This window comes from Erithacus rubecula (assembly GCF_903797595.1).
Source record: "Erithacus rubecula genome assembly, chromosome: 2".
In the NCBI taxonomy this organism is placed as follows: domain Eukaryota; kingdom Metazoa; phylum Chordata; class Aves; order Passeriformes; family Muscicapidae; genus Erithacus; species Erithacus rubecula.
Genome location: NC_136685.1, coordinates 10,295,268 through 10,311,017, shown reverse-complemented (window position 1 = coordinate 10,311,017; position 15,750 = coordinate 10,295,268). Strand labels below are relative to the sequence as shown.

At 41.8% G+C, this 15,750-nt stretch overlaps 1 protein-coding gene across 1 annotated transcript; it reads right to left on the bottom strand.

Moving 5' to 3' along the window:
* Window positions 1–3,075: 3,075 nt before the first annotated feature.
* LOC306816943 (cytosolic 5'-nucleotidase 1B-like) lies at window positions 3,076–9,113 on the bottom strand. The gene is made up of 6 exons (XM_079333415.1): window positions 8,907–9,113; window positions 8,635–8,802; window positions 6,025–6,154; window positions 5,451–5,573; window positions 4,597–4,781; window positions 3,076–3,962 (listed from the first exon to the last, which is right to left on the bottom strand). Exons 1-6 carry the CDS (start codon window positions 9,096–9,098, stop codon window positions 3,624–3,626), a joined length of 1,137 nt encoding a protein of 378 aa, XP_079189541.1. The 5' UTR covers window positions 9,099–9,113; the 3' UTR covers window positions 3,076–3,623.
* Between the last annotated feature and the right edge of the window lie 6,637 nt (window positions 9,114–15,750).

Genomic DNA, 15,750 nt, shown 5'->3' with positions numbered 1-15,750 from the left:
GATGTGTCGGAGAGGGCACTGCCTCGAGGGTGCTGCCTGTGTTTGTTGATGTCAGTCCAGCCTTCAGTGCAAGAAACACTGTGGTCAGGAGCTCATGGTGATCAAACACTGCTCATGTAGGCAAGAGTTATGTGTGCATCCAGATGCTGGTCCCAGATACTCAGCATGATAACTGGAAATTATTTCTTCTGACATTGACCTGCTCCACAGATTTCTGTATCCCTCTATTGCAGTCAAGGTTGTGTTTAGCAACACTGCAGGCCAGTGCAGATTAAACCATCTGGCACAGGAGTGTGAGGGGGCACCTGAGGATTCTCCTCAGGATGTAGGACCCCTCTGAATCCCACATCCTCAGAGCAGATCACGGTCCAGAATGCATGTTGGGAGACATGTGATGATGGCCATCTCCAAATCTTTGATCTGAAATACATTATATTTTGACTCCTCCAGATGACATGCTAGCCTGGAAATTGAAACAGTGTCTTAAAGATAGGAAGGAAGTGGGAACAGGGATTTATGACATCGTGATAAGTGGTGGGAAATAAACTCTGCTCTGTAAACAAACAAACAAACAGAAATCTGAAGTCACCTTCAGAATCTTATTTCTAACATTTTTCTCCACAGGGATTGGTAGCAGTTGGAGACATTCTCATTTGTCTTATTATATTTCAGTATAGTGCAGGAACCTGGAAGGTAAGAAAATAACAACTGGGTTTTCCTGACAGAGTTCTGTTTCCACACAGAATTCATCTGTTATTATTAAGCCTCCTCCAGATTTTGTCTAGGTTGACAGTTTCTTTTTCATGAGTCTGTCTTCCAGTGTTGTAAACAGGCTGATAAAGGACAGTTCTCTCTATCCCCTGCTGAAAAACATTTCTGTTATTTTAACTGTAACTGGCTTAGTGTTGCCAGGGCATAAACTCATGGTAGCCTGATAAGCGTGAGAAGCAAGACATTTTTTGTTGTGTTTTGTGGTTGTTGTTGCTTGTTTGTTTTGTTTTGTGGACTGGAATGCTATTAGGAGACAATTCTCTTCTATGTCTACAAAAATAGAAAACACTTTCCCCTCAGCTCCCATCCCACTTCACAGAATTTTCTTGAGAAAGATTATTTCAGTCCACTAGCCAAGCTGTGCCTTGGAGCAGAAGAAAATAATTTTAACAGGCAGAGGCTGCTTGGCATGCCTGATTCTCCCCAAACATCCAGATTAGACTGGAAGGTACTTGCATAAACTAGTGAGGCTCCACTCCCCCACCATGCAGCCAGCTGAATATGCAGAGAAGCAGCCCTTGAGCCTGGGACAGTTGCCTGACAATTAAAAGACAGTGTATGATCTAAAACATCTAAGGGCATTTTGCTCAACTAATTTAAGAAGAGTGATTGTGGGCCTTAACATCTTCTGAACTTTAATGTCAATTTGAATCTTGTGACTAAGAATGTAAATTCTACTATGTAAATTTGTGAGCTCTTTTCACACATCCCTTAGTACTCTCAGGAGGACACTGCAAGAGAGAGTCCCCTGGTACTGTGTGTGCACAGATCAAAAAAGACTTGGTGTCCTGGCCTGTAGGTTTCATTCCTGCTGTAGGCGGATGGTTCATTGGAAATAAAGGCAAACATAATGGACCACATGACTCAACTTCCAATTCATATGCATGCTTAACTTGTCAGATAAGCATTTTGCATGCTTACCCTGTCAGGTGTGAGACTCACCTCTGCATTCCTAAAGGGATTAAGGATCGATCCCATTAACCTTTTCATTATCAAGATGTAATTGTTCAGTGAGAGTCAAATGCTGGTTTTATTTCCTGCACTCAATCTCTACAGCTCTAACAATGCATGGATGAAAAACAGCTGATACATGTTCTGCTTCAAAAAGGCAGGACTGGTCTTTCTGAAATTTGCAGCCATGCTTTTGTGGTGAAGGTACTCACACAATTTACATTATACACAGCTAAGGAATATTTTTTAATTCCTTGCAGACTCTGAGCTCTCACATAAAAACATCTGCTAATAACATTTTTCATAATCTCCATTGGGTGAGGTAACTCTATCCCATCCTGGCAGACAATGGCCAGGCCTCAGTTAATTCATGCCTTCCTCACCTCCTGGCTGGGCTGGGAAATGTGATACATTTTGGGCACCAAGCCTTTAGCACATATGAAGCTCCAAGTACATGAGAAATCTGCAGTGCATCCCATCAACATCACATACTGGTGTGAACACTTGAAAACCTTTCCAATGGTCTCTATTCATGTTCCATGCAGCATCAAGGCTTTTGCCTTTGCTTCCAAAGAACTTTGTGGCTTGGAACCAGAACATTAAAATGATTGCCTACATTCCTGGGAGGGAAACCATAATGATGCTTTCTGCAGTAACAGGACAGTTTGTCTGGACAGAGGAGACCAAACTTCCAGAGGCTAACATGAGATTCTAGGCCAAATTCCCCCAAGAACCAAGATTATGACAAGCTTGCTTCACCATTTCTACTCCCACAGCAAAGCACATTATTTTGGTTTTGTCTCTGCTGGTATGAGTATATGACAACAATAAATAATAAAACAGGACAGTTGCTCCATTAGGGAAAGAAAACAAACACTACTTGACAGATGTTAGTAGTGTCAATTTGGGTATCACTTAGTTACATGGATAACAATGAGATACAGGAATTTAGCATAGAACTATGGTGCAAATATGAAGTTATGTAGTGACAGGCACCTGTCCCCTGGAAACTCATTGGAAATTGCTGAGTTCACATAGAACACAGAACAGTTCTAAATCTTAAGGGAATCTAGTTAAGAAGAAAGTAGTTCCATGAACAGCATTATTTCCAGGTAGATTACCTGCCCCTATGAAGGTGTGCTCTAAAGCTTCAGCCTTTGTCCCAGCCAAGATACTCACAGAATCTCAGACTTCTACCCAGCTCTGTGAAGTATATTGGGTCAAGGTGAAACCTCTAGATCTCAGATTTGACTGAAAGTGATCACTCCTGGTTCTAAACATCAGGAACATTCTGAATACACAAACTCTGCTGAGGAAATTATGCTGAAACCTCTACATTAAAAAATAACAATGTTCTGTAAAGCCAGCTTTATTAAGATAACAATATAGAAAAATATGTGTAAACATGACCAAATACACTAGTATTTTACTAGAAGCAAAAGCCATGTGGTGACAGACCTACTGAACACATACTTAACCAGCAAAACAAGTTAAATGTAAACTGTGCATTTGGGAACCTCAGAAATAACTATCAAGAACCAGCATTGCAGCATGAAGTTTCTTATAAATAACCCGTCAACAATTTTTTTGATAAAATATAACTTCTATCTCTCAGAATATATCTTTAGCTATAAAAACAGTACAAATCTTCTGCTAAAATCAAAACCACAGTGTTAGGTACAGACAGGTAAAAAAACTAAACTGCTTACAAATTATATTAAAATAACTCTATTAAAAACTTACCAATATTAAAAATACTTCCTTTAAAGGCTGTTCTAGCCAGAAGTACAATCTTTAAACACAGTGCTCACAATACATAAATGCAGAGGTTTTCAGATGTAACTATTGGTAGATTAGAGGCTGGCTGAGTTAAGAACCTTATCCTTAATGGCACCTTCCAGTCATGTAGATTTTTGGTACTTCTGAGCAATGCCATAGGGGACGTGTGCAGCTATGGTGCCTAATTTCTGTGCCCCTTCAATGTGGAACATCTGGTCATCAAAGAAAATGTGAGGGCGGATTTTCACCAGGACTGGTCCTTTAGGTGCTCCTGCTAGGAACAGTGCCTCATCAATCTCCAGACCCCAGCTACGGAGAGTCTTCAGCACTCTGGCTCCAGAGCTCGCCGCACTTCTGGCTGTGACCAGGTAGGTCCTTATAGGACAATTTAATCGTTCGTTTTTTGCATAGAACTTCTTCTGGAGTTTCCCCAGGTCTTCCAGAAAACCCTTCAAAGGACCCTGAGTATGAAATGCCAGAAGCATAGTTGGTATATGTCCACAGTTCCCCAAATTATTATTTTGCTTTCTTCCAAACTGCCAGTTACAAACAGAATTCCTCTTCCTAATGCTGTGCTACTCTGCAAATTCTCCATGTAACATCTCTGTATCCTCACTAGGAATTTAAACACTGGAAAGAAGTTAAAACCATAACACTATATGGTAGGATCAGTGGGAAAATAATTTTCACTAAGGCTTACAAGACCTCTTACAATATTAACTTTTAACCATAGTCTTTAATAAAATTTTCATTGAAAACACAGAAACATTTTTACTATGAACCATGAGCTGTCATTCTTTTTTTTCTGCACAAAAAAACAGAAGACCTAATTACAAAGCCATCAATGAACTCTTTCCAGACTAATGACTATACTCCAATTAATAGAAACAGATGACAGTTTTGTTCAAATTGCAATATATTGCACTGTCCAGTACTTTCATCAATAAAGCTTTTATTCTGAGTTTGCATTTTTTAAACAATATCAGAATTGGTCCTTCAGTTTAATCTAATGTTAAAATATTTGTGTTTTTAGTGATGAAAGTCATCAGATTTTTTGGAAACTCCCTTTAAACAAGAAATTCAAGAAATACAAACCTGTGCAAGAGGCTTATTTTCATTCAGCTGTTCATGTTCAAAAAATCTGTCTAATCCTTGCTGTTTGAAAATCTGTTCTGATTCATCAGAAAAGATAACAGCATCCCCATCAAAAGCCACCCTCAGCTGTGTATCAGAGTAAACAACGTCTTTGTTGGCAGTGAACATTGTAGCTGATGCAATGCCTGAAAATAGATCAGAGACCCTCAGTTAGCATGTTCTGCTAAGTCAGTCATTAAACCATCAGCAGTTTGGATCCAACAACTTATTGGTGGTGACACATATATGGTGAGCACACAAAAGCTAATTAGAGATGGCTTTTCTGTAACACAAATGCATGGAAGCTATCCCATAGCCAAAACTTCTTGGACATGCTTCCTTCCACTTTCATATAAGACTATATAAAAATGGTCCTCAAGCTGTGCTGCAAATGAGCAAAAAGCAGGAAATCCCAAGGAGACCAATCAATCAAAGTATTTGTTACTTTTTAACTCCTTAGGAGACACAGAAGCTGCATTTTTAAGTCATACCAAGAAGATGATGCTATCCAAACAGAAGCTGAATGGAGATGGGGGTTTTCTTCCTTGTTGAAGGGAAGAAGACAAAGGAGTAGGGTGATTAAGCTGTCAGTATTAACAGACTGAAGGCTCAGAGAGGAACAATGTCACATGATTTGATTTGGCTGAGTAAAAATAAGTGGTAACTTTGCACCATACAAAGTGATGACTTTCTGCATTTGATGAAGCAGCACTACTTTCTGTGAAAGACACACTATATATATATATAATTTTTGAACAAGCTTAACAAAGATAATAAAAGATATCAACGGATAACAAAAGAAAGTAAATTCAAACCTGCTTCTATAGCTTCCTGCACTTTGTCACAATCTGCTGAGAGGTACAGGTTTGTGAGGTATGCAGTCAGGTAACCAATGGGGCTCTCTCCTCCCGTCATACAGAAACGTTCAATTGTTAAGCCTAAAGAACAGCACAAGGTGAAAGGAAACTGCTAAAGGATAATGTAGCCTAGCTTACAGTAAACTTAAAAAAAAGAAAATATGTTTATTTTATTTCAACAAGTTACACAACTTCAAACAATTAGAACATTCCATCAGTCTATCCTCACTGAGAATTTAGGGGGGAAAATTCCCTCTAAGACAGCAGAGTAACTGCTGTGAAGATGTACGTGTAGGGAGCATAGACACCAAATATCAAAATGTTTAATGTTAAACTTCTCAGAAGTTATGGTTCATGCCTAACTAATCTAGAGCACTGGACCAAATTCTGTCCAATACTGTTTCACTTATGCTGACACCCAAAAATAAATATCCAAGAAGCTGCTTTTCCCAAAATCAGAACAGGAAAAATAAAATTAACTCACATTATTATGTAACAGCTGGCATTACACATCAGTAATTATTTTATTTACCATAGTGATTGATGCTGTTTATGAGCCTCACTCCCACCTGGGCATGGTTATTAGTCATCAGGACAATGTCAAACCGTTCTTCATCATCAGGGTACAGCTCTAGAAGCCGGGCATTGACACGCTCCAGCGCCTGCAGGTTGGAAACGTGCAAGTCAGCAGACAAGAGGAGAGTGCTTCCTTTCTTAGTCACTGCAGTTCTAGTGACAGGATTGTCTTAAAGGAGGCTGTAAGATAGCTGATTCATTGACTCATTTCTGCTTTGTTGCCCCCAGCAACCATTTGGCTAGGTTCATTTGAAAGGAAGCAAGTAATTTTTTTTTTTTTTTTTAAGGTATGGAATTTACTTGGGCTGATTTACTGACACAGTTCAAGTTATCCAAAAATCACATCCTGCCAGCACGGTTAGTTTGAGAATTTCTAATTGCAGCAATGAATGAGACAGATTTTGATTTGAGATCTCTTCAAAGATAATTGGCCAACATGTTATACCCACAGTCTGACATTCTTAATTCTCTGACCTTTCATCTGCTCATCTCTGTATCCAACTATTCTCCTATTTAGAATTTCATCTTGACCCTTGAACGGAATTTTTTGGGATTACAGCAACAAAATCAGAAATGAATCACCGAATGATTTTTATTATGGTGCTTTAAAAAGTCAGGCCAGTTGTTCAGGGCTAAAATACAGATTTCATAATTAAATTCTGGAAATCTCACTTTAAAAAGCTATGTTATTGTGAGATTGTGCTTAAAAAGATTCTAAGTTAGAGTCTGGTATAAGGCCTAGAAAAAAATTCTAGTATGTGGTCATAACTCACTTCTATTGTTAATACTCTACTACACTGGCACTTTTCTTAAATTATTAGAGAATAAGTGTACGTGGAGGAGGGGATTCCATTTTTTGTCCAGTGTCTTTATACTTTGCAGTCTAAGGACACCCTGGCCTGTGATTACAATTCTTAAGTGTTACAAGCATGAGATAAAAACTTTCAAGTTAGTATCTTAAACATTTCAATAAGGTAATCCAAAGATATTATTTATTTTTTGTTTTCTTTGTCTCCAAGGAGAAAAAAATGACTCAACAGTTCTCTAGCCTAATGATTCCTGTGAGTAAGCAATATAAATAATTCAAACAAAATAGCAAATCAGAAGGTAACAGAGGTCAAGGTGCACTTAGCTGGGCATAGCTCACAGTTCTGATTTCCAAAGTATGAGCAGTTAAAGAGTCAAATTGTGCTTATACTCTAAGCAAATTTGACACTGAACTTTAATCTTAAAAACTGGCTGTGCTAGGAGGGCTGCTACATATAGGAAAAGATACAGTGAATTCCCAAGTCAGTCTGCCCTCACTGGTGTACACACTGAATGATTTTATGGCTACACTTTTATGTTAGAAACACCTTTACAGTGGTTGTGCCATTAATGCTCCTAATAGCTAGTTATATTTACAGAACCATGGATATTGACATAAGTAATTTTTGTACTATGTATGTTCACAAAGTGATTAATGAAGAAAATGTTTTAAATTCCTGAGACCAAAACTGAAGTAATAAAAATCTACTTTTAAAACCTGAAATATTCTGCCACAACTCTGATATTAGCAAGTATGCTTTCTAATTACAATTTCAATAATTTTCTAAAATCGTTGTGATAAATCTCAGCAAGCAGTTCTCAATGGACATAAAATTAACTCTGTAGAGACTGTTTTTTCAAGACAGTCCTGCTAGAACTTGTACTCTCCAAAAACATACATATTTTCAGTTTTTTTTCACTTTTCTATAATTTCACTTGCTTTCCATGCTGCAGGCTGTTTTCCTTGACCATTTGTCTTTTCTTGTGAATGAAAGCAAAATATTCCATTTCAGCTCTTCTTAAACCCTGACTTAGAAGTAGGAAGTCAATTTCTTTTCCTGGTCCTCAAGAAAAACTTTCCAGGGTGACAACAAAAGCAAGAAAAAAATAAAGTTGACAAAAAAAAATTAAAATGTTTGAGTTTGGCTTTGTTTTTTTGGTTGTTTTTTTGTTTGTTTTCTTCTTTTGGAGGGGGGAGAGGAAGTGAGTTGATTTATTTGTTTTGTTTTTGTTTTGGGTGGTTTTGGGGAGCAGGAGGTTGTGACAAACTTAAAACACTTTGGAGCGTATCTTGACTGAAATGGTCTTAAAAGGAAAGGTGTTTCATACGCCCCATGTCCAGCCGTAAGAGCAGGATGCTCCTTGCCCGCACCGGGATGCGGTGCGGTGAGCCGGGATGCAAACCGGGACGCTGAGGGTACCACTGCGGGCCGGGTGACGCCAGCAGTACGTGCTGTGCCGCAGGCGTTCGGCAGCGGCGCCGGCGGGAGGGGAGAGCGGGAGAGATGCAGAGGGAACGGCAGAGGGGAGAGAAGCGGCGGCGGCGGGGACAGGGTGCGCGGGGAGATGCGGGGCACCATTCCAGGCTGCCCCGCCGCGACGGGCTGGGCGTTGGGAGAACTGCCAGAAACATCTCCCCCCGAGGCAGGATTATCCCGGCTGAAGGAGGCTGCGGGCTCCTCCTCTTCCCGAAATTTGGCCTCGTAGCATCCTCCGCCGCACCCCGCACCCTCTCCCGCCCCGGGCCGCCTCTGGCTACCTTGACAAAGTAGAACGCCGGTCCGGGCTTGAGGATGACGTTCTCGTTGTTCTGCTGGTACTCCACGTACTTCTCCAGCCCCTGCTCCTCGTAGATCCGCTGCTCCTCCACCAGGTTGAAGAGCGCTCGGGAGGACACGGCCACCGTGATGGCATTCTGAGGCTTGGGCTGCGGAGAGAGCGCAGGGCAGCGCCGGCCCGCGGCCTCAGCCCCCGGGCCCCGAGCGTCCCCCCGGGCCCCGAGCTCCGGACCCCCGGCCCGCCCGCACTCACCGGCCGGACTCTCTGCGTAACCTGAGTGTCGTAGAAAGCCTTGGCCGCCGCCCAGTCCTGCTCGGCCTCCTGCTGCCCGTCCTCCGCCGCCTGGCTGGGCTGCGGCTCCTCCGAGCCGGAGCCGCTCATGGTTCCTGCCGCGGCCGGGGCCGTAACAGGCGACCGGGAAGCGGCGGCAGCGGCCGCCCCCATGCCCCGCCCCGGCCGGGCCGGGGAAGGCACCGCCGCGGCCGCTCCCTGGCGCTGTGCGCGGTTGGGGCCGCGGCCCGGGGCGCTCCGGCCGCCCCCTGGAGCAGAGCAGCCCCGGCACCGTGGGGCAGCGGGGCCGCGCCCCCCGCGCCCTTCACACCCCCAGGCGCAGGGTCTCCCCTCATGGTGGGGTCCGCGGGGGCTGGGCCCTTCCAGCCGCCCTCACGGCTCCTGTGGCGGCACAGACTCCCGCAGGGTCTCCCCTCATGGTGGGCTCAGTGGGGCCGGGGCTGGGCCCTTCCCGCCGCCCTCACGGCTCCGGGGCGGCCCCCGTGACTCCGGGCGCGGCTCTCCGCCGTGCCCAGCGGTGCCCGCAGCTGCTGGATGTCGCGCAGCAGCCGCCAGCGCTCAGTGTACCTACTGCATTAGAGATGTGTTATCTAACTGCAGTGGCTTAATTGATTTCATGTTAGCTGCAACAAATTCCCAGGAGGTCTTACATAATACGTTTAGAAATCAAAATGGGCTCGATGTCTGTGACTTTGCGTCCTTTGTGCCACATGGAAAATACCTTCAAGAAACAGCAATTTGGGCAACAGTGTTGAGACTGTGTTCACACCCACAAAAACTGTTATTCTGGCATGAGGTTGGGGTGGTCCTAAAATCCAGAGTCTTGCACAGAGCTATGGGCAGCGTCTAATGTTCATACAGCTGTCTGAAATGGTCCTGTTTGCCTCTGCAGATCACCATCTCAACCACAGCAAAGGTTTCTGCACTGATAAGCCGCAGGAGAGAGTGGAAAGTGAAGAAGGAATCGGATTTTTTCCTAAGCCAGTACAGGATATGGCACAGCAGACCTGTGATGATATCTATGTCATAGCACATGTGATCACCGTCCAGATGACCTTTAATATTTTGAATGAAGACTCTAAATATTGATTCCCACCCTGATCACTACATAATCTGTGTCTGTTTGTCAGATCTTTCTGCCTCCATCCAGTCTCCAAAAAAAAAAAAAAAAAAAAAAAATAGGGTGATTTTGTTACTTTTGCCTCTTCTTTTTTTTAAATGTAGCTTCTCAGTGAAAGGAGGCTTATGTGATTATACCATCTGTCTGTCTTTCCCCAGTAATGTTCAACTGCAAACGAATTTGAGGGAAGGATAAAGATCTCAAAGAGATTTAAATTGTTAAAATGTTTAATGAGAATCAACAGTAGCATGCAATTTGTTGACCTGCTGGGGAAGGCACTTTGCTTGTTCCTCTGCTGTGTAGTAGCAAACAAATACTGCCTGGCTGATCTACCATTTCCTAATCTGCCACACTGCCTGACCCCCAGCTAACCAGGGAGGGATCTGGAAATGGGGAAGTGATGGAAATGGGGAGGTTAGAGGAAGTGGGAAATGGGAGTTGACCATACTGGGGGAGGGAGCTGGAAATAGGAGTTTAAAGGAGATGTACTGAGAGTAGCATATTGAGAAAAATGCAAAAAGACAAGTTGGGTCATTGCAGTGGCTGTTGTCATAGGAAGTTGGAAAAGGCATAACTTAAATCTGAACAAACTTGATTTTAGTAGCTCTGCTACTTATAGATGTGCTTTTTCCTCTTGATCTTTATCCTGAACATTTTACTCTGTGTGTTTCCATGTCTGAGCTCAGACTTGCAGCATGTCATATGCCACTGAAAACACCTGCTCTCCTCCATGCAGTGAGATCAGGCTAAGCAGCTAGACTGACCTGGAAAAAGGGTTCAAGCCACAAAACAGCAGCTCCCAGTCCCAGTCACCACCGCTGTCCTGCTCAGAGACTTCAGCACAGTCTAGGAAGATGATCCCAAGACTATTCCTAGTTAAATGATTGGATACACTGCCTGTGGAGGAGGAAAGAACATGAGGAATCAGGAAGCAATTCTTTGGTGGTTACAAAACTGAACTGGCTTCTCTGTGTGAACATGGGACAATACCATGAGCTGTGCCCAAGCTGACTTCTTGTCATTCTGTGGTCCCCACAACCCTGCATTGACTCCGGAGCAAAATCAGAGCTTCTCAGTAACATTCTTGGTTTTTATTTTTGTTAACCCCTTTCCTGTTCACCCAAGAAAAAGAATCATCACACAGTGGAGACTCCTTTTAACCTATGCAAGACATCTGAAAATGTAAAAGATGGTAGTCTGGTACTGGCCCCAGTCAGGGCTGTTGATGGGCTGCTGCTGAAAGCAGTGCTGTGCTAACAGAAATACTTTGCTTGCCAGACACACATGGTATCTCTGCACAGCACTCAGCTGTGTGAACATATGCACTGAGCTGCCATGTCTCTGTTCTGTGCTTGGCTGCCTGCTGCTGACATACCCTCCATTTCCTCTTCTGCTGGAGATTGTGAGCTGAGGGCCTGACATGAAAGCCTTCCAGCTTCAGCACCTTATAAATGAAATCTTGACTTCCCAAATGCAGAGTGTAGAGCCTTATCTACATCTAAAACATGTAGTAATGCCCACGGGGTTCCAGGAAAGAGCTATGTCTTGCTTTCACTAAACCTCCTGGGGAGTCTGAGAAATAGGAATGGATCCAAAACTGAATGACTTTGTGGTTTCTGAGCTAAGCTAGAAAGCAAAGCGAAGGAAAGGAATTTTCTGTTATCATGCATTAATTTGTAGGGCATTTACGTTTAAAAAAAATTGTGTTTCTATCTCTGTATGTACATTTTTATAGTTAGTCATGCACATTCCCTGAAGTCTGTTACAAGTTATTCAAATAAAAAGAAAGTCCCCCTGCTTGAGCTGCTGATATTTTCCCTGTTTTAAGAACAACTACTCAGAATGATTTATAGTTCTTGTTCAAGAAGCAGCTCAAAGTGCTTTACTGAAAATAATAAAGCTGTGTGTTTGTTTTTTGTTTTTCTTCTTTTGATACCTACTTCTGTTTGGAAAGACATGAAATATTCCAAAATATTTAAAATAACGAGAGCAAAATTAGGAGAATTTATTTAATGGAAGGTTGTTATCTCTTTAAATGTATAGATTCCAGGGTGTATTGTGCCTAGTTATGTCACAAACATACATACTCCAGAGCCTAACTCTCCCAGAGTCATGCCAGGGTCACTTCAGAGTGCAGTTTCACTGACTTTTACTTTGTATATGGATTGTGATTTTTCACACTGAGCCCAAGACCCATACCATAAGTGTGGTGTTCCCAGAAGGAAGGAACCTGAGAATGGCTTTGATCTAGGTCAACCTGGCATGGCAAAATGTGTGACAACACTGCCACATTGCATCTGACCAGCCAGATAAGTAATTTGTAAAATCCTCCTGTTTGTGGATGGTATAAGTACCTTTAATACAATCATAGTATTAAGGACCTGATTCTATAGAACAGTTAACAGCTGATTTTCTACATGTGTTTCTACATTTCTACATGATTTCTACAAATTGTCAGTGTAGGTCTTGGGCAGTCTATATTCCTTTGTTGCCTGCCTGCTGTTACAAATTTAATCTAACACAGGCAAAAATAAAAATGCAGTTCTATTGTGCCAAAGATGTACATGAAGCTGCATCATGCCTAATAGGCACATTTATTTATGCTGAAGAAACCTTCAGTATCATAGTTGCACCATAGAATTCACTTTCCTTTTTCATCTCATGACAGTTTCTTTTGGTCCATTTTCAGCAGAATTTTTCATTTTCTCTCTCTTCTTCTCCCACTTCCCATCCTCTGTGTTGTGCATGGAAACAAGAATGCAAAAACCTGTAGCATCACATTACAATCTGTGGGAACTGCTTTGTGTCTTGTCCTGGCATTGCTTTGCCATGGTCTTTAAAAATATGTTCATTTGCAACAGCCACATAAATTCCCTCATGACACAGATGTTTTGCTCTTAGATGATCTATTCCACCTCCATCATTCTGAGAATGACTCATTCCAATATTCATGAGACAGGTGACAAGGAAAGCTAAATCCAGCACAAGTGCAGAAGAATGCTCAGTAAGATTTGGTGCCATGATCTCTCTTCCTTAAGAAATCCAGTTTAATCATTGCAATACAAGTTTCACTTGCCTTATTACTGAAGTTTCCTGTTTTTAATCTTCTCAGAAGGAAATCAGCAGACGAGATTTTTTCTCTTTAAAGGACTTCATATAATTTTTCCTGGGAAAATACAACTGTAACCAAGCTTTTAGAACTGAACTCTCTTCCAACTATTCTGAACAACAATTTTTTGCCTATCTTTACCAAAAGAAAGGCTTGTCACATAACTGCAATATGTAAAAACAAATCAAAAAGAATTCTGAAATTCAGATAAATATTTTTTTTACCTATATGCTGACTAAAAAAGTATAAAAACAGTGTAATCTCCAAAGGAGAATATGTCTGCCCCATCTAATAGTTTGCCACAGGGAGAATTTAGAAGCATTTAGTGAGCAAGCAATCCTGGCCATCTTTTCAAGAATGTGGATTATGACAAATAGGACAAAAATGGAATCTTGTTGAAAATCTGTGATCAGAAAAGGCTCTCCAAAAGGCACATATGCTATCAAAAGTAATTTTAGTGGGGTTTTTTTATGAATTAGAAACAAATCTTCAGTAAAGTAACTACTTTTGTATAAATAAAAACAAAGACAAATGACAATAACCATACCAATAATAATAGGATCAGCTGTTCAGGATTTCACTTTGTTGCACTGGAATCACTCTATAGGAACTTAGAGAACACAAAGGGGGAAAAAAAAGATGAGCTAAGGTAGGGTTTGTTCCTGTTCCAAGCTTAATCAGAAGAATGTTTGCATTACAAAACAACCACACATTAGATGGAAGATGCAATTAGATAAAGTGTACGTACAAACCCTTTGGGGTTCCAAGATCCTGCTGAATAAAAGTACAGTATCAGGAGAAATTTTAGATTCATTCACTATAATAGAGACAGTTGTTTGAGCATTTTTCATTATGCACTAATTATCTCTTTAATAATGGAAATGGAGGGTCTAGTCACGCAACCAGCTCCAAACAGGGACATGTCTGTGCAGGACTGAGACCTAAATGTTGAAACTCTATTGATTCATTTTACCATAACAAAAGACATTAAACTATTCTAAGATTCACTCTGGTAATTACATGTTCTATTCTGTATTAAATACCCATGGTTTAGTTGTGTTATCGTCCATGAGGGTTCACGTTAAGTATTAAATTAGGTTAAAATCTTTTACGAGAACATCATGTTGAAAACGATTCTTAGATTTTATTTGTGTATTTATTTGCAATAATACCAGAAAGATACCACTTAATCTTATTGCACTATGCTACTTATAGTTTTAAAAAATGGGGAGAATAAGCAAGTCTATTAGATGTGTTTCTCCTCCTCCTGCTCCAGGGTGTACAGACCCATTCAAGCAAACGGTGGTTTCCCACCCATTTCCTGAATGGAGGAAGGTATCAAACAATGTGTGTGCTGGAGTGACACTGATGGGGCTGCTTGACACTCCTGATGGGGCAGAAGAAAGATCCCATGGGCTTTGGACAGCAAGAGCAATGGCAGACCAGAGCTATCAGAGCAAAATCATGCTCTGACTGTGCTGCAGCACTGATGTTATTCACACATCAGGAAAAACAGATCCACTGTATTCCAAAACCAGAACTTCTGCCTTTCCTCTTTACATACGCACCAAGTCTCATTTGAGCCTTACCCTTGAGTGTAACTCACCTACAGAGCAGACTGGGCAACAGGAATTTTGTTTACATAGCCAGCCACCCTGCTGCTGTCCTTGAGAACAAACCTTTCTGTTTGTCTCTTCATGAATATGTGAAAAAAATACACTTTCTACAACTTCCTAGGCAATGAAGAATAGGAATATAGTAAAAAAATGTACAAATTGCTCCAAGCAATAGGACAATGTGATTATACCTACTAATAAAGGCAACAAAGTTTAATTGCAGCAAGAGTGCTTTTGACTGCACAGTTACCACCCAGGTCCAAAAAGAGGATTGTAAGTGATTAGTGTAGCACTCCTGATGGGGAAAGAGGGGACAGAAGTGTAAATAGAAGAGAAGATTTAGGGTTTCTCTAAGCTATGGCTTCAAACTTGTCAGCAACCTGCACACAACATCTCTGTTACTTGAGTTATGATGTGATTCTTTTTTGCAGGGAATGTGTATCCCATTTCTGGTTCAGATCCCCTCCCTCCTTTTGGCAAGTTAAGCTTTTGGGAGAAAACAGGTAAGGACTAAAAGCAATGATAATGTGTTATTGTTTGTGTTGTGCTAGTTTCCAAGGGCTTCAGAAAGCATTTGGGAGCTGTTGTGTTTGCTGCTGTAGGAACACACAGGAAGGTGCTCCCCATATGACACCCTCTTCCCTTCTCAATTCCTCTCAGCAGAAGGAAGATGATTTTTGCAGACCTCTCTAAGCTCAAGCATTAAGTGTGAGGCTCCCACAGTTGTCCTTCTCCCCGCGCTTTCCCGCAGCTGTGCTGCTGTGTTGTGCATTTGCAGTGCAGTGTTTCAGTCCCTCTCCTGCACTTGGCCTTCTCTGAGCCAAGAATACTGGGCTGACCTAGTTGGTGTGACTGCTAGTGGGAATTTCCTGGTGCAGAGGGTCATGAGCTGAGGTTATGGGACTCAGCTGCAGCTGATGGTGAGACCCACACTCAAAATCTCCAAACGCTGTGGCCCCT